The sequence below is a fragment of the Medicago truncatula genome, chromosome 6 (genome assembly GCF_003473485.1).
Source record: "Medicago truncatula cultivar Jemalong A17 chromosome 6, MtrunA17r5.0-ANR, whole genome shotgun sequence".
Classification (NCBI taxonomy): Eukaryota; Viridiplantae; Streptophyta; class Magnoliopsida; order Fabales; family Fabaceae; genus Medicago; species Medicago truncatula.
This window is the reverse complement of record NC_053047.1, coordinates 37,115,372-37,142,814: the sequence shown is the minus strand read 5'-3', so window position 1 is coordinate 37,142,814 and position 27,443 is coordinate 37,115,372. Positions and strand designations below refer to the sequence as shown.

The 27,443-nt window shown below is 32.5% G+C and overlaps 4 protein-coding genes across 4 annotated transcripts; all 4 read left to right on the top strand.

Moving 5' to 3' along the window:
• Nucleotides 1-683: 683 nt before the first annotated feature.
• Nucleotides 684-8,237, top strand: LOC25496717 (disease resistance protein RPV1). The gene is made up of 9 exons (XM_024785909.2): nucleotides 684-1,174; nucleotides 1,407-2,583; nucleotides 2,738-3,013; nucleotides 3,130-4,632; nucleotides 4,716-5,185; nucleotides 5,274-5,607; nucleotides 6,132-6,354; nucleotides 7,152-7,490; nucleotides 8,125-8,237. The coding sequence occupies exons 1-5, from the start codon at nucleotides 732-734 to the stop codon at nucleotides 5,151-5,153; spliced, it is 3,837 nt and encodes a 1,278-aa protein (XP_024641677.1). The 5' UTR covers nucleotides 684-731; the 3' UTR covers nucleotides 5,154-5,185; nucleotides 5,274-5,607; nucleotides 6,132-6,354; nucleotides 7,152-7,490; nucleotides 8,125-8,237.
• A 2,630-nt stretch (nucleotides 8,238-10,867) lies between these two features.
• On the top strand, nucleotides 10,868-15,969 carry LOC11412673 (disease resistance protein RUN1). Its single transcript, XM_024786570.2, has 3 exons — nucleotides 10,868-11,612; nucleotides 12,485-13,685; nucleotides 15,630-15,969. The coding sequence occupies exons 1-3, from the start codon at nucleotides 11,137-11,139 to the stop codon at nucleotides 15,936-15,938; spliced, it is 1,986 nt and encodes a 661-aa protein (XP_024642338.2). The 5' UTR covers nucleotides 10,868-11,136; the 3' UTR covers nucleotides 15,939-15,969.
• A 404-nt stretch (nucleotides 15,970-16,373) lies between these two features.
• On the top strand, nucleotides 16,374-19,126 carry LOC120575854 (protein SUPPRESSOR OF npr1-1, CONSTITUTIVE 1-like). The gene is made up of 2 exons (XM_039826583.1): nucleotides 16,374-16,660; nucleotides 18,787-19,126. The coding sequence occupies exons 1-2, from the start codon at nucleotides 16,469-16,471 to the stop codon at nucleotides 19,093-19,095; spliced, it is 501 nt and encodes a 166-aa protein (XP_039682517.1). The 5' UTR covers nucleotides 16,374-16,468; the 3' UTR covers nucleotides 19,096-19,126.
• A 443-nt stretch (nucleotides 19,127-19,569) lies between these two features.
• LOC112422550 (disease resistance protein RPV1) lies at nucleotides 19,570-23,659 on the top strand. The gene is made up of 3 exons (XM_024785681.2): nucleotides 19,570-22,109; nucleotides 22,198-22,663; nucleotides 23,335-23,659. Exons 1-3 carry the CDS (start codon nucleotides 19,638-19,640, stop codon nucleotides 23,355-23,357), a joined length of 2,961 nt encoding a protein of 986 aa, XP_024641449.2. The 5' UTR covers nucleotides 19,570-19,637; the 3' UTR covers nucleotides 23,358-23,659.
• Nucleotides 23,660-27,443: the final 3,784 nt, after the last annotated feature.

Below are 27,443 nucleotides of genomic sequence, written 5' to 3'. Positions count from 1 at the left end.
AGAGGACCTAGTGGGCGAGCTATTGCGGTGAGCTGAAGCGTCGAAGAGGAAATTAGAACCATTAGAATAAATGCTGGAAAGAAGATTCACCCAATGTTTGTATGTTTTTTGCACCATGTTCCAAACCAGCTTCCCTAGAAGGCAAGTGTTCGCTTCTCTAGCTGCTCTAATGCCGAGCACCCCTGAAAGCTTCGGCTAGCAACCTTCTTCCAATTAACAAGATGAACACCTCTATTTCCCTTTCCAAATAAAATCGCGAGTAGTTGGAAAAAATCAAAATACAAACAAACACAATCAATTTTATTAATTAATATATCTAATGGTGTAGTTGATATATTGAATATTGGCAACCGCAACCCCCATCTCCATTAAAGACAAATATAGTGACTTGACTAAGCAAACTAATAATTAGTTCCTTTGAAAAAATCACAATACAGCCAAACAACCATTTTGTTTTAAATATCCAAAAATGAGCAAATTATTACTTTAATTTGAAATTGTAAAAAATGACATTGGTCATTGGATATATTAAACTAACGAAATTCCCAACTTTAATTATAATATATGTTTGATTTTTTCAATAATAACAAATGGTTTGGTTAGAGAAACTCCGTCATTGACGTTACTTGCAAAATAATTTATTGTTTATTGTTTATATTTATTATGAAATTTGTGAATTCCTGTGTTGAATTCTTGTTCGAAATTCCATATTCACTTCACACTAAACTTTCATGGCTTCTGTCCCCAAAGCATTCACCTATGATGTGTTCCTTAGCTTTCGAGGTGAGGATACTCGCTACGGTTTCACTGGAAATCTATGGAAAGCTCTCCATGACAAAGGAGTCCGTACTTTCATGGACGACGAGGAGCTTCAAAAAGGTGAAGAAATCACACCATCACTCATCAAAGCCATTGAAAATTCCAACATGGCCATCGTTGTTCTTTCCAAGAATTATGCTTCTTCTTCCTTTTGCTTAAAAGAACTTTCTAAGATCCTTGAGGTGGGTCTTTTTGTTTTGCCAGTTTTCTACAAGGTGGATCCTTCCGATGTACGAAAGTTAGAAAAGAGTTATGGAGAAGCCATGGATAAACATAAGGCCAGCTCTAATCTGGATAAATGGAAGATGTCTCTTCACCAAGTTGCCAATTTGTCAGGTTTTCATTACAAGAAAAGGTATATTCCATCACACTTTATTTCACACTTTATTTTTAAGGACTATAATCAAAATTAGCTATGTTTTCTAATTTTTTTTTAAGCCTTTTTAATAATACATATTGTATTGATATTCTAAAATCGCACAATCACGATAGATGGAGGGCGAAAAACACAATTAAGCCTAATATATAATCGGTGCTAAAAATATAGACAAGTGCACTTAAATGACCAATTTTCTCTTATTGGATAGGGATGGGTATGAGCACGAGTTTATTGGGAAGATTGTTGAACAAGTCTTAAGAAATATAAAACCCGTTGCCTTACCTATTGGTGACTACCTAGTTGGACTGGAGCACCAAAAGCAACACGTGACTTCACTTTTGAATGTTGGATCTGATGATGCAATCCATATGGTAGGGATCCATGGGATTGGTGGAATAGGGAAAACTACTCTTGCTCTAGAAGTTTATAACTCTATTGTCTGTCAATTTCAAGGTTCCTGTTTTCTTGAAAAAGTAAGAGAAAATTCAGACAAAAATGGGTTGATATATCTCCAAAAGATCCTTTTGTCTCAAATTTTTGGAGAGAAGAACATTGAGTTAACAAGTGTTGGACAAGGAATTTCCATGTTACGACAAAGGCTCCACCAAAAGAAGATTCTTTTGCTTCTAGATGATGTTGACAATTTGGAGCAATTAGAGGCCATTGCTGGAAGATCCGTTTGGTTTGGTCCAGGAAGTAGAGTCATCATTACGACTCGGGACAAAAGGTTGCTAACAAGGCATGAGATTGAAATAACATATGAGGTGAATGGATTGAATGATGAAGATGCTTTTGACTTGATACGGTGGAAAGCTTTAAAAAACAAATATAGTCCAAGCTATAAAGATATATTATTTGTTACAAAGTATGGAAGAGAATTAATGGATATGAACGACAAGGTTTTTTCAGGTTATGTGCATGTTTTAAAACGTGCGGTAGCATATGCTTCTGGCCTTCCACTCGCTTTGGAAGTCATAGGTTCTCACTTTTTTAATAAGACAATAGAGGAATGTAAATGTGCACTAGATCGTTATGAAAGGGTTCCTGATAAAAAGATCCAAACGACACTGCAACTGAGCTTTAATGCTTTGCAAGAAGAAGAAAAGTCTGTTTTTCTTGACATTGCTTGTTGCTTCAAAGGATGGAAATTGAAAAGAGTCGAAGAAATACTTCATGCCCATCATGGTGATATCATGAAAGATCACATTAATGCATTAGTGGAAAAATCTCTCATAAAAGTAAGCGAGTCTGGTAATCTGACATTACACGATTTGGTAGAGGATATGGGGAAAGAAATTGTTAGACAAGAGTCACCAGAAAATCCTGGAAAACGCAGTAGGCTATGGTCCTCTAAAGATATCATTCGAGTCTTGGAAGAAAATACAGTGAGCAATAATGATATGGATGATTTGGCTTTTCATTTTAACTTTCATTACGATTGCTAATGCTAAAGTTACAGTTTTGGCTTTCTGCATTATTAATGGTATAAACTTCTACCATACAGTATAATTGGTTGATTAGTCCCTTTTTTTTATACAGGGAACAAGTAAAATTGAAATCATATATTTCGACCGTTGGATTAGAGTAGAATGGGATGGAGAAGCTTTCAAGAAGATGGAAAATCTCAAAACACTCATTTTTAGTAATGATGTTTTCTTTTCTAAAAATCCCAAACATCTTCCAAATAGTCTAAGAGTGTTGGAATGTCGATATCACAAGTATCATTCATCAGATTTCCATGTGCATGATGATAGATGCCATTTTTTCATTCACCCTCCATCAAATCCATTTGAGTGGAAGGGCTTTTTCACAAAGGCAAGTGTAGCATATTTATATCTCTGATCTTATATTAATAATTCCGGTTTAATATTATTCATATATTTCTTATTTATTTGCATGTTTTTCTATTTTCTATTTTTATGTTTTTGCAGAAGTTCGAGAATATGAGAGTTTTAAATCTTGATCATAGTGAAGGTTTAGCAGAAATACCTAATATATCTGGTCTCCCAAATTTAGAAGAATTTTCAATTCAAAATGGTGAGAAAGTAATTGCAATTGATAAATCGATTGGTTTTTTGGGTAAACTTAAAATCTTTAGAATTATAAGTTGTGCCGAAATCCGGAGTGTTCCACCTCTCAGTTTGGCTTCACTGGAAGAAATAGAATTTTCACATTGTTATAGCCTAGAAAGCTTTCCTCTCATGGTGAATAGATTTCTTGGTAAACTTAAAATCTTAAGGGTTATAAATTGTACCAAAATCAAAATTATTCCATCACTCATTTTACCTTCTCTAGAAGAACTTGATCTTTCAGATTGTACTGGTCTTGAGAGTTTTCCACCTTTGGTAGATGGGTTTGGTGATAAGCTTAAAACCATGAGTGTTAGAGGTTGCATCAATATAAGGAGTATTCCAACTCTCATGTTAGCTTCTCTAGAAGAACTTGATCTTTCAGATTGTATTAGTCTTGAGAGTTTTCCAATAGTGGAGGATGGGTTTCTCGGAAAACTAAAAACCTTGCTTCTTAAAAATTGTCATAATCTCAAGAGTATTCCACCTCTCATGTTGGATTCACTAGAAACACTTGACCTTTCAAATTGTTATAATCTCGAGAGTTTTCCACTTGTGGTAGACGGGTTTCTTGGAAAACTTAAAACCCTTCTTGTTGGAAGTTGTCACAAACTCAGGAGTATTCCACCTCTCAAGTTGGATTCACTAGAAAAACTTGACCTTTCATATTGTTGTAGTCTCGAGAGTTTTCTATCTGTGGAGGATGGGTTGCTGGATAAACTGAAATTCTTGAATATTGAATGTTGTGTCATGCTTAGGAATATCCCATGGCTCAAGTTGACTTCTTTGGAACATTTCAATCTTTCATGTTGTTATAGTCTTGATCTTGAGAGTTTTCCAGATATATTGGGAGAGATGAGAAATATACCAGGACTCCTATTGGATGAAACTACCATAGAAGAGTTGCCATTTCCATTTCAAAATCTTACCCAGCTTCAAACATTTCATCCATGTAACTGTGAATATGTTTACGTACCAAGTAGCATGTCAAAACTGGCTGAATTTACCATCATGAATGAAAGGATGTCAAAAGTGGCTGAATTTACCATCCAGAATGAAGAAAAAGTGTACGCAATCCAATCTGCACATGTAAAGTATATTTGCATCAGGGACTGCAAACTTTCAGATGAATATCTGTCACTAAATCTCATGTTGTTTGCTAATGTGAAAGAATTACACCTAACTAACATTCAATTCACAGTTCTTCCTAAATCTATTGAAAAATGTCATTTTTTGTGGAAACTCGTTTTGGATGATTGCAAGGATCTTCAGGAAATTAAAGGGAATCCTCCAAGCTTAAAAATGTTATCTGCACTAAATTGCATATCGTTGACTTCTTCATGCAAAAGCATATTAGTAAAGCAGGTTATGATTTATTTTGCTATTATTTGTAATGTATTTGATATTCTTATTGATATAGACTTAAATTAATTATTTATGACTAACAGGAATTACATGAGGATGGAAACACTTGGTTCCGTTTGCCACAGACAAAGATTCCAGAGTGGTTCGACCACCAAAGCGAGGCAGGATTGTCAATTTCTTTCTGGTTTCTTAACAAGTTTCCTGCCATAGCTCTCTGTGTAGTTTCTCCATTGACATGGTATCGTTCTCAACATTGTGTTAGAGTGGTCATCAACGGAGATACATTTTTCTATACACATGGTTCGAAGATTGGTGCAAAATCACAGGCGGATACGTATCATTTGCATCTTTTCCATATGCAAACGGAAAACTTCAATGATAATATGGATAAATCACTTTTAGAAAATAAGTGGAACCATGCAAAGGTTTACTTTGGATTCAAATTCCATAAAAGTGGAATCCATGTATTGAAAGCTAAAAGTAACATGAAGGATATTCGATTCAGCGACCCAGGGAGTTGATGCTAACATTGTGTTACACTCGGGATGTTGTAGTAAGTATATCATTCATTTTACCCAAATATCCTTCATTCTTTATGCAGAAATATTAAATTTTTGACTAGTTTTATTAATTGTGAAAAGCCCTCCTATCATATCACTAGAGAGCACATTCAAAAGATAATGGTGGAAGCTTTGATTACTCTTTTGGGCTCTTTCTATTATGCTGAAGAATGGATCCAAAAGCATGTGATGAATCAGTGAAAGATTCTTCAGATTTCAAGTCTGAGAAGAAGATTCTCCACACAGTTGATAAATCAATTGCATGTCCAACTCCAAAGAAGAAGACTGAACTATTATAACCCTTCAATCACAAGGATCTGCAAAACCTGCTTCCATAAATGTATGAAATTTAACCAAGTTCAACATTTTTCCAACTTTTCAAAATATTTGCAAGAAAGTTGAAGTTCTTGCTAAGGTAATTCTTTTGTTCTCAAATACGTCAAATTTTAAGGTTGTATTTTGATACTTTCCCTCTAATTAGAATAATCTTTATGTGTATATATCTATGAAGTACTTCCAACATGTCGACACTAATAATTATTTGAAAAAAATAACATAATTGAATGTGATCAAATGTGTTGGTGTTGGACACTGGACACACCTTCGATCAGAAGTGTTGGTGCTACAAATCGGTATGTTTGTATGCGTGTCAGAGTTGTCAAATATACTGTAATAGAATATTAACAAACTGCTATTGTTCTGTGATATGAGATTTAGTACAAAGCATAGCTAAATTTGAACAAACTGTTATTTTCTAAGATCCTTGATTGAGTTCTCTATTGTGCGAACCATATATAGTTAAATTTTAGACCATAGAGGATCCGTTTCCGTTTTTTATTTTTGAATGGCAAATATAATATATTAGATAAAAAAAATGATGCAACGGTACAAAATAAAGTCGTTGGTTACGGAAGTGACTATAGTGTGTTTTATTTTCAGAAACTTCTCTTATGCTCATCTAGCGCAGATGAAGTATATACTTCCCAAAGGTATAGAAATTGAAAAGGCGGTTGTTGTTGATAAGAAGAGCTTGTGCATGAAGCCGGATTTGAAGATCACCTTGGTATTTGAAGTTGTAGATCACTTTGAACAGTCTGCTGATTTGGCTTTTACACAATATTCTAATTCCAGGCTGATTAATTTCTTTAATCTGCATCTTCAGGTAACACTTTTAATTATATTTAAGGGTGTTGCTCTTGTTAATTGTAGTTTCTGTATTTGAAGGAGAAATTTACGCTATCTTAACGGTGGCATATGGGATCTTATTCCACTGTTAGCTTTGATTTGGATTGTGTCTGAGTTATACATCTGACAAAGTCCAATGTAATACTGTCATATTTTGGTATAGTCGGGGTATTGCGGAATTCAAGATTATTACTACTGTGGTGGCATTTAGGTTTTCATTCTCTACATAGTACTTTATGCTGTGATTTGTGATTTCATATGGTAGGTGGATGTTAGCATCTTATAACTAGTTGAAAGTATTATATGATATTTAGTTGAAAATGTATTGATGGTTATGTATGCATGTAATACTTGGTTGTAAATGTAGTGATGATAAAAAAAATTATTATGAGATTTTTTGGCTATCCGTTATGCACCTTTTGACAAATGCTTTTCTCTGGGTCTGGATCGGCTATATTTATTTTTGTTCTTAGAAGTACGTAAAAGAATTAATTGATTTTATCACTTTAATTTTTATTTTTATTTTTTGTATTTGCATTCTAACTTGATTTTCAGAGATGTTGAACTGTCGCTGAACAACTTACATTTTTTGTTTTAAAAGACATTTTTCTCAAAAGAATGTTGTTAACGAGACTGAGCAAGGTCAGAGATTTTTATCATCTAATAACTCTCTGCCATCCCATGAAATTAACTCCCTAGACAACCTAGAAAGTGAAAGCACACGGCAGAAAGAATGTATACCATTGTGTGATTGTGTGAGTAATCTTAATGCAGAAAGAGGAAAGCTGAAGGAATCATTGTCCATGAGTACATAAGATCTCCCTTCCACATTCTGTTAGCCGCGCTGAAGCCCTGATTTAAAAATTGTCTCTTGTACGGATAATTTGATGACACACACACATGCACAGTCACTACCTGAGAGATTGTTGCTCGGTTCTGATGCTAAGCTTCAGAAAATGAATGCCCAAAAGTCTGCGTCGTGTTTTAGGCATGCAAAAAGAGTGCTCCACTTTACACTCACAGAAGGCACTTCACAATAGAGTATACATGTCTAAACTTAGCAGAGGATGTTCTGAGGACTTTTAATCTTTTGATTCTGTCTCCTCACCTCAGGTTTTTGTTTTAATTTTCTACTTATCCCTAACATCATACTTTGATACTCACTTATTATTGTATTTTGTACCTTTCAATCTATCCTTCCCGGAGAGCTTGCAAAGAAAGCAATTTATTTTCCTAACATTTAGTAGTTCATTTTAAATTCTAGCTAGTAAGTTTGGGGTACTCATCATATATTCATGCATGAAAAAGAGGAGCTTTAGAGATTCTTATAAGATAACGTTTTTATTTATAGTATCGTAGTTTAGTCGATTTCTAAGCTTGGCTGTGTCAAATAGATTGTTTAATAGGTTTATATTGGAGATGGTTTAAATTTTTAGAATACTCCTTTCTTTCTAGATTGAGGATAACAAAGGGATATACTAACTGCACTTCATTCATTTTGTATTTTCTTACTATTCTCCCATGTTCCGGCTCCATTAAAATCTCTTGTTTATTCATTGTTCACAAGTATATGCGTGTACTCTGTGTTTGTATGTGTTCATACTTAAGCATATTCTTGATATCTAATATCCCTTACTTCCACACTTCGCATCTGATCAACATTATTTTCCTTAATTTTCTTTATTGTTAAAGCAAAAAATTTCTCATGAAAGTAATTGATTTCATGTTAATTGGTTTCTTGATGCAGGTAGACGAGAACCTTGGTCATTCTTTTCAGAAAATCAATGTAGATCAACATTCTTTGAATGCATTGGATAACAATCCTTCATCATTGGTGGAACTGGTTAATGTGATTGATTCTATATTTGACTCTGTCAAAAGAACTTCAATTTCAATGACAAAAGAGGAGCTCTTGCAAAAGATAATGATGAACTGTTTAGATTTTGTTGAGATTAGTATGTTCTAATTCTATTTATTATAATGTACATGTTTTCTTCGTAATAAACATTCTGGCTAACTAATCTTGTCCTCCCAATAGGAGAAGCTGAAGAACAGATTGAGATTTTGGAAAAGACTGTGCCAGACTGGCTTTGCAAGAAGGTGGTTTCTTCTGGAGACACTATGTATTGGTGGGTCTCTTTCTTTTTTTCACTGATGAAACCTTACTTCTTTTAGAGTATCAGTCTCTTTTATGGAAGTGAAAATTTTTCAGTCCAACTTAAAACATGAAATTCCAGCCTTCTTTGGATATAATGGAATAATAGAACTTTGCAGTTTGATGGAATAGCAGAACATTTGATGTTATTGGTTAGTGTTGTTGTGAGCCAAAGTCCCTTGGCGTTTACTTCAAACTAGTTATTTATTAATTCTCTTTATGTTCTTACGCTTCTAGTTTATTAAACATGTTATATTTGCAGTGTCAAGAATGCATTAGATTTGGACTCAGTTCGATTGCGGCTTCTCAGCAGTGTGACCAAAGGAGATTAGTGAAAGGCTTTTGTTGAATGATATAAATTGTTGGTAATGCTCTGCATTACTTGGTAATTGTTGGTTTGATTTTTGCACTTATTGTTTTAGTTACAAGTTACAACAACCAGCTATAGTGAATATCTTTGGCTGGCGCATAAGGGATTTGTAAGAACTGGTTTTATAAATTGTTCTTAAGCTTTTTAGTTCCCATATTGTATTCTCTGTCTCAATTTTTATTTATTTTGGTTCATTCTGTCTCAGTCAGTAGTGTATTAAATGAAAAAAGTGAATAATAATTTTATCAAATTAACATATTTTTGACAAATTAAATTAACGTTATTAAGAATTGGTATATTCACTACTTTTAATATAAAATGAAAGATATGAGTAGAATTATCTTGATTTCCTTATGAGAGTGTGCATAATAATACATAAGTTATCGAAATAGAAATAATATGTTAAAAAGTGGTGAAAACTGAAAAGTACTCCCTCCGTCCCTTAATAAGTGACACAGTTATTGGAAAAAATTATGAAAATTTGATATTTTGAAAATACTCATCGAGACGAATCTAACGACATCTTATATGATATTATTTATCTTTAATATTAGTAGAAAAATATGGTTAAAGTAAGTTAGATCAAAATTGCACATTTTCAAACAGATCATTTATTGCGGGACGGAGGGAGTACTATTGAATTCACCTTTCTAAAGTTTAAAAGTTGATTAAAGAGTAACACGGCTAAGACCTTTGAATAATATGGAAATTAATGCCAATTCCAATTCTGGTTAGACCAATAATGATGGAGTTATTGTCAATTTGAGTGGTTCAAATGCTCCTAACAAGTAATGTAAGTAAAGACAGTCACGCCTCTAGGTTTTGTTTGGATGCACAAAGAAAGTGAAAGAAAAAAATGAAAAAGGAAAGATTGTCTAAGGAAAGTAAGATTGTAGTAGAAAGTAAGAAGATTGTTTTGGTTATTTGGTACAAGAGAAAGTGAAATAGAAAGATGGAGGAAAGAAAGATCTAAATTTAATAATTGACATTAATACCCTTAAACAAAAATAATATGTTAGTATATATAAACTAATTGTTTATAGTTTTTGTGGAAAAATAAAATGTGGCATAAAACAACCACATGTACTGACAAAACGTTAGGCAGTAAATTATTTCCATAAAAAAAGAAGCTAGGGTTGAATTGAAATAAAAAAGAAGCTAGGGTTGAATTGAAATAAAAAATGAAAAAAGACTTGACCAAAAAAAAGACAACAACTGAAATAATAAAATGAGTAAAGAATAAAAATAGGGGCATTTTGGATATTTTGAACAAAACACTAGTATTTTTCGTTCAATTGTGGGTTGGAAAGTTTCTAACGGGTCCCACAAAAATTCTTTCTTTCCTTAACCCTTTTAGGGAGTTCCAAACAAAAAAAAAGACTTTCTTTCCCTAATCTTTTTTTCCTCTTCACTTTCTTTCCTTTGAAACAAACATACTATTAATGTGGAAATAAGCAGCGATATGACTTCTATGATTGCAAATAGTTTGCTCAATAGACATTTTAATTTAGCTCCAATTGAATCATAATTTATGATCAATTGTCTTTTTGTGTAAAATTTGATTGAGTCATAACAAAAATATTCTACACTCTGTATTAAAAGATGAGAGATAATTATCACAAAAATTATTTTAAAATGGTGGTACAAATGTCATCTCCAAACATTTTAATCATACGAGCATTATCTCTCGGATCTCGTTAACTAGTACCCCAAGACATTAGTTAAAGAAACAAAAAAAAAAAATTTGCATTGAAAACAATATCTTTTATATTTTTAAAATTTTGACTATACAAGTTATAAGATACTCAAACTATATTTAGTTTTCTTAACTCGTGCCCTAAGCACCAGTTAAAATTTTCCTTATCTCTATACGTGGAAACTGCCAGGAAATTGATTGCCTCTACTGATACTGACAAGCGTGTCCCACTTTCATGACTTTAGATACTTCAAAGTCTTTTAAGTCCACACACTGCATTTCATATTCATCATCATAGCTCAATTTTCTACAAAAACTGTTCTTTCATTTGAATCTTAATACTAACGTCATCAAACAACACTCATTCACTCATTGCTTTATCAGTAGTAGGAAATTGCTCCATTATTACTGTAAGTGTGTCCCACATTCACACGACTCTATCTAGCCTAGATACTTCAAAATCCTTCTGTCTCCCACATTCATATTAATCACTATTTACAAGCGTACTCTACACTCTGTAATTCATATTCATCAAACTATGGCTTCCCTCACTGTCACAGATCGATTCAAGTACGATGTTTTCCTCAGCTTTCGAGGTGAGGATACTCGCTATGGTTTCACTGGCAATCTCAAGAAAGCTCTTGATGACAAAGGGGTCCGAACTTTCATCGATGATGAAAAGCTTAAAAAAGGAGATGAAATCACACCATCACTTCTCAAAGCAATTGAAGACTCCATGATGGCCATCATTGTCCTCTCTGAAAATTATGCTTCTTCATCCTTTTGCTTACAAGAACTTTCTCATATCCTTGATACAATGAAAGATAAGGCGGGTCGTTACGTTTTGCCGGTATTTTATAAGGTTGATCCTTCTCATGTACGAAAGTTGAAAAGGAGTTATGGTGAAGCCATGAAAAAACATGATGTGGCCAGCTCCTCAAGTCATAACATGAATAATAAATGGAAGGACTCTCTTCACCAAGTTGCTAATTTGTCCGGCTCTCATTACAAAGGGTACCCTTCTATCTTTGTTTTATATTTCATTTGTCAAGTAAAATAGTCGGTCACTTTTTGACAAAAAAAAAAAGTGAAATAATATCAACTAACTAATAATTTATTTCTTTTCTTATTTTATCTTTAACCATATTATTTGTATCTTTCTTTATCACATTTTCCTTAAAAGCTTAATTGATATGCTAGACTGTAAAGAGAAATTACTCGCAAAAAAAAAAAGTAAAGAGAATGAATTTTTTATTTTTTACATAAAATAGTAAAGGGGATGATAAGAAGCTAAATAATTTTTTTCTTAAAAATATACGATAATTTCATTTGTTGATTCATTTATCAAAAACTTAAACAACAAACATAGCAGATGACAATTTTAGTTATAACATAGACTTACGTGTACTTTTGATCCCCATCTATCATAATTGTGTGATTTTAACCTCCTATATTTTTGAGCGATTTTGGACCCTTATATTTTTCTTCTTTATGATTTTATAGTCTCTCTTATAATTTTCCTCCAAATTTATGTTGTGGCGATATGATTTATTGCTGTGACACTCAACCCATGACCTTTCTTAAAATTTAAAAATATAACTCCAAAAAATGCCAAAATGTTTGTTACCCTAATTAAAAGTTTGTTCCGCTCTTAAGTGTACAAGCTGATTTTTGGCATTTTTTAATTTTAAAGAAAAATCACATTACGTCAATAAAAGAAGATGCCACACCATCAGTGTAAATTTTTAGGGAGTAAACTACCAAATTATGGGGAAACATAAGGGGACGTAATTCCTAAAAGAGGGGGGGGGGGGGGGGGGGGGGGGGGGGGCACCTAATATATAATCAATGACCACTTGAATGACCACTTTTCTCTTATTGGATAGGGATAAGTATGAGTACGAGTTTATTGAGAATATTGTTGAACAAGTCTTAAGAAATATAAAACCTATTGTCTTACCTGTTGGTGATTACCTAGTTGGACTAGAGCACCAAAAGCAACATGTGACTTCGCTTTTGAATGTTGGGTCTGATGATACAATCCACATGGTCGGGATCCATGGGATTGGTGGAATAGGAAAAACTACTCTTGCTCTAGAAGTTTATAATTCGATTGTCCGTCAATTTGAATGTTCCTGTTTTTTTGAAAAAGTCAGAGACTTTAAGGAAAGTGGGTTGATATATCTCCAAAAGATCCTTCTGTCTCAAATTGTTGGAGAGACAAAAATGGAGATAACAAGTGTTAGACAGGGAGTTTCGATATTACAACAAAGGCTTCACCAAAAGAAGGTTCTTTTACTTCTGGATGATGTTGACAAGGATGAGCAATTAAAGGCTATTGCTGGAAGTTCCGATTGGTTTGGTCTAGGAAGTAGAGTCATCATCACGACTCGGGACAAAAGGTTGCTAACATATCATGGGATTGAAAGAACATATGAGGTGAAGGGATTGAACGATGCTGCTGCTTTTGACTTGGTGGGATGGAAAGCTTTAAAAAATGATTATAGTCCCATCTATAAAGATGTTTTATTAGAACAAAAGCAAGGAAGAGAATTGAATGCGAATGAATTGCGTAGATTGAAAGATTTGAAGAATGACGTACGTTTTTCAAGTTATGCGAATGTTTTAAAACGTGCTGTAGCATATGCTTCTGGCCTTCCACTTGCTTTGGAAGTCATAGGTTCTCACTTTTTTAACAAGACAATAGAACAATGTAATTATGTACTAGATCGTTGTGAAAGGGTTCCTGATAAAAAGATCCAAACAACACTACAAGTGAGCTTTGATGCTTTGCAGGATGAAGACAAATTTGTTTTTCTTGACATTGCTTGTTGCCTCAAAGGATGGAATTTGATAAGAGTCGAAGAAATACTTCATGCTCATTATGGTAATATCATGAAAGATCACATTGATGTGTTAGTGGAAAAATCTCTCATAAAAATAAGCGATTCCGGCAATATAACATTACATGATTTAATAGAGGATATGGGGAAAGAAATTGTTAGAAGAGAATCACCTGAAAATCCTGGAAAGCGCACTAGGTTATGGGCCTATGAAGATATAAAGAAAGTTTTTAAAGAAAATACGGTGAGTTATTATAATGATATTTGACTTTTCATCTTTAACGTAGATTTATGTTACTAATAATGCTCATGTTACCCTTTTGGCTTAATGCATTATTTAATGTCACTATGTCACAAATTTTTATACTCCAAATTCTAACAAGTCTATTTATGACAATTGTTAACAAACTTAAAGTAGAAACTTTATCTTAGAAATTGTGTATTCAACATATTAAAATATTAGTAAAAAATAATTTTTTTTACATAAAATTTAACAATTGTTTACTTTTTTAATCCTTAACGAGTGCAATTAGCACTTATTAGCATGACTCTTAATTTATATATACCCTCAATGTATTACATATACATCAGTTAATGAATGCTTGTGTAATTTGTAATAATTTGTCATATCTCCTTAATTGATATGTCGACACATTCTGGAATGCATATGTAATTTTTTTTAACACTAACGGTGTATGTTGTACTTGTCAAAAAAATACGGTAAGGAAAACTAGGGTTTTCTCGTGTTCTAGGGTTTTGAATGATTATTGGATGGGTTGAGAATGATCCCAAGGGTAGTATTTATAGCCTGCTATGGGCTTTTTCTTTGCGTAACTTATGCCCTAAGTAAGTTGGGCTTTTAGTCTTTTATCCGGCTTCTAGAGGCATCTAGAAGCTATCTAAGGCGACGCCTACTAAAGGGCGCGCCTAAGGTCTAGGGAGCCCTTTTTAAGGTCGTTTAGGTCCTTCTAGAGGGTTCTTAAGCCCTTAGGAATATATTGACGGTCCATATGTAAAATAAACTTTTGTAATATATAAAAAGATCATGCTAACTTGTGTCTTAAATGCACAAGTTAATGAGCTTAAAATAGAGCTAGAAAGATAAGTTTTTACTCTCCCTGTTTCAAAATACATTAGTCAATCACTTCACATATGTCAATGCACAACTTTGACCGTTAATATCTTTAATTATCTAAAGTAAAAAATTGTAAAAATTTAATATTTTGAATATATTTATCGATATAAATCAAACAACAACTTACATGCTAATATTTGTATTTATATATTAGTTAAAAATTATGGTCCAAGTAAGTCATGTGAATAGTATACATTGCAAAATTGCGACATGTATTTTGAAACAGATGGAGTATATTTAAAAGATAACTTTTAGGATATTGAATGTACATTTAGATTCTTGAAAAGATAACTTTTACGCCTCAATGACACAAGTTAGTTTTTTCTTATATAAAAATGAAAATAAAAAATAAGTTTTTTATTGAAGGTTAAATTACATCCGATGTCCTTTAAATTATTTAATTGTAACCAATTGATCCTTTAAGTTTTTTTCGTACAATTATTTAAGTTAATTAATTATAACAAAGTTAGTCCTTTAGGTATTTTTCATAACAGTTAGGTTCTTTAAATTATTTAATCGTAATTTTTAGGCCCCGAATAACTTACAATTTTAAGATCTAAAATCGCCTAAATTATTACAGTTCAATAACTTAAAGAACCTAATTAATATAAAAAAACCTAAAGACCAATTTATTACAATTAAATAACTTAGAAGACCTCTGATTTAATTTTACCGTATATTGAAAATACAACATTTGAAACTTTTAATTTAAGATATTGAATGTATAACTCCAAAAAAAAAAAAAAAATTTTAGGGTGTGTTTTGAGAGGAATGGAGGGGAAGACTTACTTTTCTTTTTTTAAATTATAAACATTATAAAATAATTCTTAAAATGATAAATGATCATGTAATACTTCGAAAATACTTAATTTTTTTTTTTTACAATATTCGTAGTTTAAAAATGAAAAGTGAGCTATCCATTCCCTTCGTAAGTCCTCAATTCAAAGTTTCTTGTCTCAAGGACACAATCTAGTTTGTTATAAAAATCACAATGAAACTTTGAACCAGCGAGATCTTTAAATATCAGTTGATTTGTCCTTTTTTTGTTTACAGGGAACAAGTACCATTAAAATCATACATTTCCAATTTGACCCATGGATTGAAAAAAAGAAGGATGCCTCAGATGGAAAAGCTTTCAAGAAGATGAAAAATCTCAGAACACTAATTTTTAGTACTCCTGTTTGTTTTTCTGAAACTTCTGAACATATTCCAAATAGTCTACGAGTGCTAGAATATTCCAATCGCAATCGCAATTATTACCATAGCCGTGGATCAAATCTATTTGAGTGGGACGGCTTTCTCAAAAAGGCAAGTGATTCATATCTCTTTTTCTATATTAATATGATTTTGATTCCAATATAAAATTGAAACATAATTTTAATAATTCTTTTTAGTCTTTTTAATAAAATTTTCTGCATTCAGTATTAGTCTCTGCTCAATTTAAATTTGTTTAATTTATGTTTAAACTTTTGAGTTTTTCAACAATTTTTTGGTAGATGTATTAAACATATTACTAAATGTTTCTCTGAAAAAATTGTCACAAAATTTGATTTCAACGTCCATATTTTGTTACTTATATCTTTAACTTTTGTCGTTTTGAAAAATTTATATTTAATTCTTTTCATGTTAATAAATTCTAAATTTTAGTAAATGAACCTTTCATAGTGTTTTAAGTTTGTCTCAAAAAAATCGTTCAAAAATTTATTTAAGAATTTAAGAATAATTAAACAAACTTTGTTGTAGTAGGGACTAAAAAACCTATTAAAATTATGTAAGGACTAAACTTATAAGTTCTTAATTTTATAGGGACCAAAAACAAGACAATAGGTAATATCAAAGGATGGAATTTGATAAGAGTCGAAGAAATACTTCATGCTCATTATGGTAATATCATGAAAGATCACATTGATGTGTTAGTGGAAAAATCTCTCATAAAAATAAGCGTTTCTGGTAATGTAACATTACATGATTTGATAGAGGATATGGGGAAAGAAATTGTTAGACGAGAATCACCTGAAGATCCTGGAAAACGCACTAGGTTATGGGCCTATGAAGATATAAAGAAAGTTTTTAAAGAAAATACGGTGAGTTATTATAATGATATGAATGGTTTGACTTTTCATCTTTAACGTAGATTTTATGTTACTAATAATGTTCATGTTACCCTTTTGGCTTAATGCATTATTTAATGTCACCATATCACAAATTTTTATACTCTATTTATGCGAAATTCTAACAAGTCTACTTATGACAACTTAAAGTAGAAACTTTATTTTAAAAATTATGTTCAACATATTAAACTATTAGTAAAAAATAATTTTTTTCTACCTAAAATTTAACAATTGTTTACTTTTTTGAATCCTTAACGAGTGCAGTTAGCACTTATTAGCATGACTCTTAATTTATATATACCCTCAATGTATTACATATACATTAGTTAATGAATGCATGTGTAATTTGTAATAATTTGTCGTATCTCCTTAATTGATATGCCAATACATTCTGGAATGCATATGTAATTATTTTGGGTCTTGCTAACTAGTGTCTTAAGGACAATGGTTAAGGATTCTATTAATAGAAATATTATCTTGGAAATACAAGTTTTTATTTTTGTCTTAACAATAATTACATCACTTTTCAATGCAAACTTACTTATTTTAGTACTTTAACCAATGTCCTAAGGGCAATGGTTAGAATAGAATTCTCCAATTTTTTTTAACACTGACGGTGTATGTAAATTAAACTTTTGTAATATTTAAAAAGGTCATGCTAACTTGTGTCATAAATGCACAAGTTAATGAGCTTAAAATAGAGCTAGAAAGATAAGTTTTTACTCTCTCTGTTTCAAAATACATGTCGTAGTCAATCACTTCACATATGTCAGTGCATAACTTTGACCATTAATATATTTAATTATCTAAAGTAAAAAATTGTAAAAATTTAGTATTTTGAATATATTTATCGATACAAATCAAGCAACAACTTACATGCTAGTATTTGTATTTATATATTAGTTAAAAATTATGGTCAAAGCAAGTCATGTGAATAGTACACATTGCAAAATTGTGACATGTATTTTGAAATAGATGAAATATATTTAAAAGATAACTTTTAGGACATTGAATGTACATTTAGATTCTTGAAAAAATAACTTGTATGCCTCAAGGACACAAGTTAGTTTTTTCCTATATAAAAATGGAAATAAAAAATAAGTTTATATCGAAGGTTAAATTATATCAGACGTCCTTTAAATTATTTAAGGAAAATGCTAGATATCAAGAATGATTTTATCAAGAAAAATTTAAGAATGACATGGCAGAATAATGACCCTTAGATTTCAGTCTTATTTATTATCCTTTCATAAAAAATAAAAATAAAATACATAACATCCACCACCCCATGATTTCCGGCCAGGCTGAGATTTTATTGGCTAACCAATTGATCATTCTTGAATCTTTCTTGATTATTCTGTCATGTCATTCTTGAATATTTCTTGATATATAGCATTACTCATTATTTAATTGTAACCAATTGATCCTTTAAGTTTTTTTCGTACAATTATTTAAGTTAATTAATTATAACAAAGTTAGTCCTTTAAATTATTTAATCGTAACTTTTAGGACCCGAATAACTTACATTTTTAAGATCTAAAATCGCCTAAATTATTACAGTTCAATAACTTAAAGAACCTAATTATTATAAAAAAAAAAATTTAACAACCAATTTATTACAATTAAATAACTTAGAAGACATCTGATGTAATTTTACCCTATATTGAAAATACAACATTTGAAACTTTTAATTTAAGATATTGAATGTATAACTCTAAAAATATAAAAATTTAGTGTGTGTTTTGAATGAAGGGTTTATGAGAGAGGAATGGAGGGAAAGCGTTATTTTTCTTTTTTAAATTACAGACATTATAAAATAATTCTTAGAAAAATAAATTAACAAAAGAAAATCATGATAAATGATCATGTAATACTTCAAAAACACTTAATTTGTTTTTTTTTTTTTACATTATTCGTAATCTAAAAATTAAAAATGAGTTATTCCCTCCATTCCCTTTTTAAACCCTCAATCTAAACACACACTTAAATTTAGTTTCTTGTCTCAAGGACACAATCTAGTTTGTTATAAAAATCACAATGAAACTTTGAACCAGCGAGATCTTTAAATATCAGTTAATTTGTCCTTTTTTTGTTTACAGGGAACAAGTACCATTAAAATCATACATTTCCAATTTGACCCATGGATTGAAAAAAAGAAGGATGCCTCAGATGGAAAAGCTTTCAAGAAGATGAAAAATCTCAGAACACTAATTTTTAGTACTCCTGTTTGTTTTTCTGAAACTTCTGAACATATTCCAAATAGTCTACGAGTGCTAGAATATTCCAATCGCAATCGCAATTATTACCATAGCCGTGGATCAAATCTATTTGAGTGGGACGGCTTTCTCAAAAAGGCAAGTGATTCATATCTCTTTTTCTATATTAATATGATTTTGATTCCAATATAAAATTGAAACATAATTTTAATAATTCTTTTTAGTCTTTTTAATAAAATTTTCTGCATTCAGTATTAGTCTCTGCTCAATTTAAATTTGTTTAATTTATGTTTAAACTTTTGAGTTTTTCAACAATTTTTTGGTAGATGTATTAAACATATTACTAAATGTTTCTCTGAAAAAATTGTCACAAAATTTGATTTCAACGTCCATATTTTGTTACTTATATCTTTAACTTTTGTCGTTTTGAAAAATTTATATTTAATTCTTTTCATGTTAATAAATTCTAAATTTTAGTAAATGAACCTTTCATAGTGTTTTAAGTTTGTCTCAAAAAAATCGTTCAAAAATTTATTTAAGAATTTAAGAATAATTAAACAAACTTTGTTGTAGTAGGGACTAAAAAACCTATTAAAATTATGTAAGGACTAAACTTATAAGTTCTTAATTTTATAGGGACCAAAAACATATTTTAGCCTATTAATAAATCCGATTTAATATTATTCATTAATTTCTTATTTATTTTCATTTTTTTTTGGCAGAAGTTTGGGAATATGAAAGTTTTAAATTATGATTGCGATACACTATTAACAAGAATGCCTGATATCTCTAATCTCCCAAATTTAGAACAATTTTCAATTCAAGATTGTACTAGTTTAATTACAATTGATGAATCTATTGGCTTTTTGAGTAAACTTAAAATCTTGAGATTGATAGGTTGCCATAACCTCCACAGTGTTCCACCACTCAATTCAGCTTCACTGGTAGAACTCAATCTTTCACACTGTCATAGTCTAGAAAGTTTTCCTCTCGTGGTGAGTGGATTTCTTGGAGAACTTAAAATCTTGAGGGTTATAGGTTGCAGCAAAATCAGACTTATTCAATCTCTCGTGTTACCTTCTCTAGAAGAACTCGATCTTTTAGATTGTACTAGTCTTGACAGTTTTTCAAATATGGTGTTTGGTGATAAGCTTAAAACCATGAGTTTTAGAGGTTGCTACGAGTTAAGGAGTATTCCACCTCTCAAGTTGGATTCACTTGAAAAACTTTACCTATCATATTGTCCCAATCTCGTGAGTATATCACCTCTCAAGTTGGATTCACTAGAAAAACTTGTCCTTTCAAATTGTTATAAGCTCGAGAGCTTCCCAAGCGTGGTGGATGGGTTGTTGGATAAACTTAAAACCCTGTTTGTTAAAAATTGTCACAATCTCAGGAGTATTCCAGCTCTCAAGTTGGATTCACTTGAAAACCTTGACCTATCACATTGTCGCAATCTCGTGAGTATCTCACCTCTCAAGTTGGATTCACTAGAAAAACTTTGCCTTTCAAATTGTTATAAGCTCGAGAGCTTCCCAAGCGTGGTGGATGGGTTTCTTGGAAAACTTAAAACCCTGTTTGTTCGAAATTGTCACAATCTTAGGAGTATTCCAGTTCTCAAGTTGGATTCACTTGAAAAACGTGACCTATCACATTGTCGCAATCTCGTGAGTATATCACCTCTCAAGTTGGATTCACTAGAAAGACTTGTCCTTTCAAATTGTTATAAGCTCGAGAGCTTCCCAAGCGTGGTGGATGGGTTTCTTGGAAAACTTAAAACCCTGTTTGTTAAAAATTGTCACAATCTTAGGAGTATTCCAGCTCTCAAGTTGGATTCACTTGAAAATTTTGACCTATCACATTGTCACAATCTTGTGAGTATTTCACCTCTCAAGTTGGATTCACTTGAAAATTTTGACCTATCACATTGTCACAATCTTGTGAGTATTTCACCTCTCAAGTTGGATTCACTAGAAAAGCTTGTCCTTTCAAATTGTTATAAGCTCGAGAGCTTTCCAAGCGTGGTGGATGGGTTGTTGGATAAACTTAAAACCCTGTTTGTTAAAAATTGTCACAATCTCAGGAGTATTCCAGCTCTCAAGTTGGATTCACTTGAAAAACTTGACCTATCACATTGTCACAAACTTGTGAGTATTTCACCTCTCAAGTTGGATTCACTAGAAAAACTTGTCCTTTCAAATTGTTATAAGCTCGAGAGCTTTCCAAGCGTGGTGGATGGGTTGTTGGATAAACTTAAAACCCTGTTTGTTAAAAATTGTCACAATCTCAGGAGTATTCCAGCTCTCAAGTTGGATTCACTTGAAAAACTTGACCTATTACATTGTCACAATCTTGTGAGTATTTCACCTCTCAAGTTGGATTCACTAGAAAAACTTGTCCTTTCAAATTGTTATAAGCTCGAGAGCTTTCCAAGCGTGGTGGATGGGTTGTTGAATAAACTTAAAACCCTGTTTGTTAAAAATTGTCACAATCTCAGGAATATTCCAGCTCTCAAGTTGGATTCACTTGAAAAACTTGACCTTTCAGATTGTTATAAGCTCGAGAGCTTTCCAAGTGTGGTGGATGGGTTGTTGGATAAATTGAAATTCTTGAATATTGTAAACTGCATCATGCTTAGGAATATCCCACGGCTCAGCCTGACTTCGTTGGAACATTTCAATCTTTCATGTTGTTATAGGCTTGAGAGTTTTCCAGAAATATTGGGAGAGATGAGAAATATACCAAGACTCCACTTGGATGAAACTCCCATAAAAGAATTTCCATTTCAATTTCAAACTCTTACTCAGCCTCAAAGATTTGTTTCATGTGACTGTGGATATGGCCGCTTACCAAATAGAGATGTTGTGATGTCAGAATCGGCTGAACTTACCATCAAGGCTGAAGAAAAAATGAACCAAATGCAATCTTCACATGTAAAGTATATTTGTGTCAGGAACTGCAAACTTTCAGATGAATATCTGTCAATAAGTCTCATGTTGTTTGCTAATGTGAAAGAACTACACATAACTAACTGTCAATTCACAGTTATTCCTAAATCTATTGAAAAATGTCAATTTTTATGGAAAATCGTCTTGGATGATTGTAAGGAACTTATGGAAATGAAAGGGATTCCTCCATGCTTAAGAGAGTTATCTGCACTAAACTGCATATTGACTTCGTCGTGCAAAAGCAAATTACTAAATCAGGTTATGATTTATTTTGTTTTTATTTGTAATGTATTTTATATTTTTCTTGATATAGTTAAACTTAACATTAATTATTTATGACTAATAGAAATTACATGAGGCTGGAAATACTCGGTTTCGTTTGCCACGTGCAAAGATTCCAGAGTGGTTCGACCACCAATGCGAGGCAGGAAAGTCAATTTCTTTCTGGTTTTGTGGCAAGTTTCCTGCCATAGCTCTCTGTGTTGTTTCTCCACTTACATGGGGTAATTCTTCTGAACACCTTGTAAGAGTGATCATCAACGGAAATACATTTTTCTATACACATGGGTGGCAGCGTGTTATGGGAACTCAGCCGGACATGTATCATTTGCATCTTTTTCATATGCAAATGGAATACTTCAATGATAATATGGACAAGGCACTTTTAGAAAATAAATGGAACCATGCAGAGGTTGACTTTGGATTCCCATTCATGTTTAGTGGAATCCATGTATTGAAAGAGAAAAGTAGCATGAAAGATATTCGATTCACCAACCCAGAGAATGATGCTAACACTGTTCACTTGGGATTAAGTAAGTATATCTTTCATTTGACCCAAATTGCCATAAACTATCCATTTTGTAATGACAAGTTGGCATATGTTCACAGAAATATTGATTTTTTTTCGTAGTTTTGATAATAGTTAAAAGTCCTCCTACCACTAGAGCTCATTCAAAAGATAATGGTTGTTACGATATGAGTTTCTACAATGGCAAAAGCTTTGATAACTCTTTTGGGAAAACAAACCAAAACCATGCTGATTTTATTACTATGTACAATGTTTCTTGTTGATTGTGCTTATTAAACAGAGATCTAACTCTATCCCTTGTTGATTTGATATAACTAAAAATAAGTTTAAAAAAGCCTATGAAATCCAAACATGCCATAGTATTTGTCCTGGGTGTCAAAAAAATAAAGTGGAAGAATGGTAAAATTAGAGAAGGAATGGTTGTTGAAAATATTATTGGTGCACAAATTTTATTGGCTTTCTTACATTAGACAAAGCATATGAGATTTTGTGGTTACTGGATAAGCTTACATTTTTGTAACTGATTTTCCTGGGTCTGACTCCGCTATATTTCTTTTTGTAGTTATTTGTTAAGCGGAGAAATTTGAAATTCTCACTTATGCAAAAGAACTGATTTCATTACTTTAATTTTATTTTTTGCTTTTCATTGTTGATAAGGTTACTGATCTTCCACAGGTCATGCTACCAGAGCCCTTTAACTTGTCAACAGAACTTTCATTAACTTCCAATGAATTGAACCGTTGCTGAACAACTTACATTTGAGTTCATCTTCCAAAAGACAGTTTTCTCAAGAATGTTGCTAACCAGACTGAGCAAATTCAGTGCTTTTCAACATCTGAAAACTTCCTAGAAAACCAAGAAAGTGAAGCACACGGTAGAAAGAATGTACACTGTGTTGGAACAAAATGTGTTTCACAATAAACCTTAATGAATTTTGATGATAACAACATATTAAAAATTGTCAATTGGTTATTGCTAACAATTGTTCAAGTGTACAGGACCATAGGCAAAGTCATTCAATTTCAATAGGTCTTGGAAGAACAATGGAGAGCAAAGGAATCCAAAGCATCTGAAGAAAACTGCGTCTGAAGCTAAGAAGTGCTTCTGAAGTAACAAGTGCCTCTGAAGATGACGTCATCAGAAGCAGAAAGTTCATCAGAAGCAGAAGACCATCAGAAGCAAGGTTTCATCAGAAGCTATACCATCACCAGAAGCTACAAGTGATTAGTAAATTTAAACTGAAGATTCAAAAGAGCTGTTTTTCGTTTCAACATCGTCTAGAAGAACGAAGAATTGAAAGGGAGGTATCAACGGTCATTTGAAGAACACTGGGTACTTGTCCTTCGTTAACAGAGTTGACAAAGTACAAGTGTACAACCACTACCTCCACTACTCTGTTTTTGTCTACGCTATCAGACAAGACAACAGCTCTGCCTGCAGAATTGTTCCTTCAAGATGGGAATGAATTTGAAGTTGATTCTTCAAAGGACTACACCCAAATCAGGCAAAAGATTACTGGTGGATGATCAAAGGAACTCAACGACTCTTAGACGTACTAAAAATCTCAACGTCTCTTTCACACCTCTATATAAAGGAGTGAAGACTTGAAGATTGGCAAGAGACATCAACACAAGTTAAAAGCGCCAAAACTCTGCCAAATTTGATTCTACAAAGTACATTGAATTTCTGCACTGATTTGATACATCTTAGAAATTCATAAGTCTAGAGTCTTTATTGCATTGTATTGTGAACACCACTGATTGTATATCAAGTGTTCAATTCAAACATTTTCTTTGTATTTTTGTTTGAATAGAAGCCTCTCGCCTGCGTGCTTGAGCATTAGAAGACTCTTGCTTTAGTGCTTGAGCATTGGAAGACTCTCGCCTGCGTGCTTGAGCATTTTGAGAAGTCTCATACTTAGAGAGTATTGAGCATTTGTAATCTTTGTGATTATTAGTGAAATCTCCTTGGAAGTGCAAGGAGGACTGGACTACTTCCGATTTGTGGAAGGAACCAGGATAATTGCTTGTGTCTCTCTTTCTCTCCCCCCCCCCCTCCCCCTTCTTGTGTTTTTCCTCACCTTCACACTGTTGTTTGATTTTGTGAGTAATCTTAATGCAGAAAGAGGCGACCAGAAGGAATCATTATCAATGTGTTTTTTCAACCAAAAGATATTAATACACCAGTGCATTATATCTCACCTCCACATTCTGTAGCCGCAATAGTTTGGAAAGCCCTGATTTGAAAATTGTCTCTTTTACTGATAGTTTGTTGACACACACACCTGTGCAGTCAGTTGTTGATCAGTACTTACTTATGTTAACCTTCAGAAAATGATTGTGCAAAAATCTACATCATGTTTTAAGCCTGCAAAAAGAGTGCTCCACTTTATACTCACAGAAGGCAGCGATGATTTGGACAATAGAGCAGACATATCTAAACCTAGCTGAGGATGTTTTTAGGACTGCAAATCTTTTGATTCTGTTTCCTTACCTTATGAGGTATGCCTGCCATATTGTTTCGGTTTTAATTTTAGACTTATTCTTAGAATCATAATTTGATATTCACTTATTATTTTATTTTGTACCTTTCAAAAGCAATTTTATTCTAAAAGCAATTTATTCTCTCATTTAAGTAGTTGCCTTCCTGCTAATTGGTTTGTTTCTCAATGCAGGCAGAAGGAAAGCCTTGGTCACACTCCTTTGAGGAAACCAACGTAGATCAGACTGGTTTGGATGAATCGGATAACAATCTTTCATTATTGGTGTGATTAACTCTATATTTGGTATGTTCTAATTATATTTTATTATAATGTACACGATTTCTTAGTAATAAAAAATCTAGCTAACTAATCTTATTCCGCCCAATAGGAGAAGCTGAAGAACAGATTGAGATTTTGGAAAAGATTGTGCCAGACTGGCTTTCCAAGAAGGTTGTTTCTTCTGGAGACACTATGTACTGCTGGATTTCTTACTTTTTAAAGTATCAGACATGTTTAGGGATGTGGAAATTTGAGTCAGGCTTAACATGAAATTCGATCCTTCTTTGGACTACAAAAAACATAGAATTCTAAATTTATATAATGGAATAGCAGAACATAGCAGTTTGATAGAATAGCAGTCCTTTTGATGACATTAGTTAGTGTTCTTGCAAGCCAAATCCTGTCATTTACTTAAAAGTAGTAATTTATTAATTTTCCATATATTCTTATTCTTATAGTTTATGAAACCTGTACATTTGCAGCGTTAAGAATGCGTTGGATTTGGACTTGATTCGATGAAGGCTTCTCAACGAAGCGAACGAAGGAGATGAGTGAAGGGTTTTTGTTGAATGAGATAATGAACGTTAATTGATATGTTGCAAATGATTGTTGGTAATGTTGTGCATAGCAAGGGAATTGTTTGGTTGCTTTGCGCTCATTGTTTTGGTTACAAATATACTGAATATCTTGGCTGGCACAAAAGTGATTGTAAGAAAAGTAAACAGAGATTCCGAGAGGGATCAGAACACCATACACAGAGCTATGGTGAATTGCTTTGGTCCCTCATTATATGCACGGCAAGGCTGAAGCGCCAAGCTGTAGCGTCTCAAATACCGCTGCAAAAAGTACAATGGGACATAAGACATTGCAGGGTATGATTAATGTGGTTCACTTTATTTCATTTTTCCAAAATCACTCCAATTACTACAGAGCTCTTTCAAAAGATGATTACGAACAATTAAGTTTTTTCACTTTATAACAATTATGTTATGATTCTAGTTATCAAAGTATTACATGTTTTCTAGTTGATTGTTATCAAAGTCCAGTTGATAGTTACAATTTTGTTAATGTGGCTTTTCGATGGATGCATTGTTATAAAGTGAAAGCTCTTCTGTCTATGAACACATGATTCTAATTTTTAAGGGTGCAGGTTTTCTTTTTTGTTTATTTTCTTTACCATGCATATTTTTACAACTATTGCATACCCACTTACCTGTTATACAATAACCACACACACACCAGTGGTTAGGAATTTAACCAAGGATATCTTGGGATTCACTCCATATTCTGTTCTACTGTTTCAACCTATACTATAAAAGAACTCATAGAGAAACTACCAATTTTAGTCGGGTTTTATGCATAACTGACGTAAATTTCAACAAATGAAGACCTAACCATCAGACTTGCGGAAACCCGGGGCATTCAAAGAAAAAAAGGGTAGCTGCCTCCACTTCACACCTCCTCTTTGATAAGAGGCAACAATCTTCGATCAACAAGGTTTTCCTTCGTTGGCATTTTTTAAACCAAGACATGACACCTTCAACGGGACCAACTTGTTCCAAATTTTGAAAAGAAATAATCTCTACAAAGAAGGCCGTCATGTATAATTACTGAATAAACATAACTTGCAGAATAAGTTCCTCCATTGTAATGCTTCCATATCTATCTATCCTTAACACCTTGATTCAGTGAACATGTTCATCTCTCACTGAAATAATTCCCTCCTCCATGACCCTGCCCACTGCCCCTAAATCCACTCCACCATGTCCTCCACATTGCATTGCAAAATTTGAAATTGATAAAAGCCGATTAAATCTTGAAGCTAATGAACCACCATCAATCCAACTATCATACCATAAATATGTTTCCCCTCCGTTTCGTACCAATTTGATATTGATTTAAAACAAATGTGTTGGTATAGGCAACATTGTACAGAAAAGCCCGACCAAAATTGATAGTTAGTGAGATAGCTACTTTTTGAGGTTCTTTTTATTATGATATTGATTAAAAATTGAAATTGTAA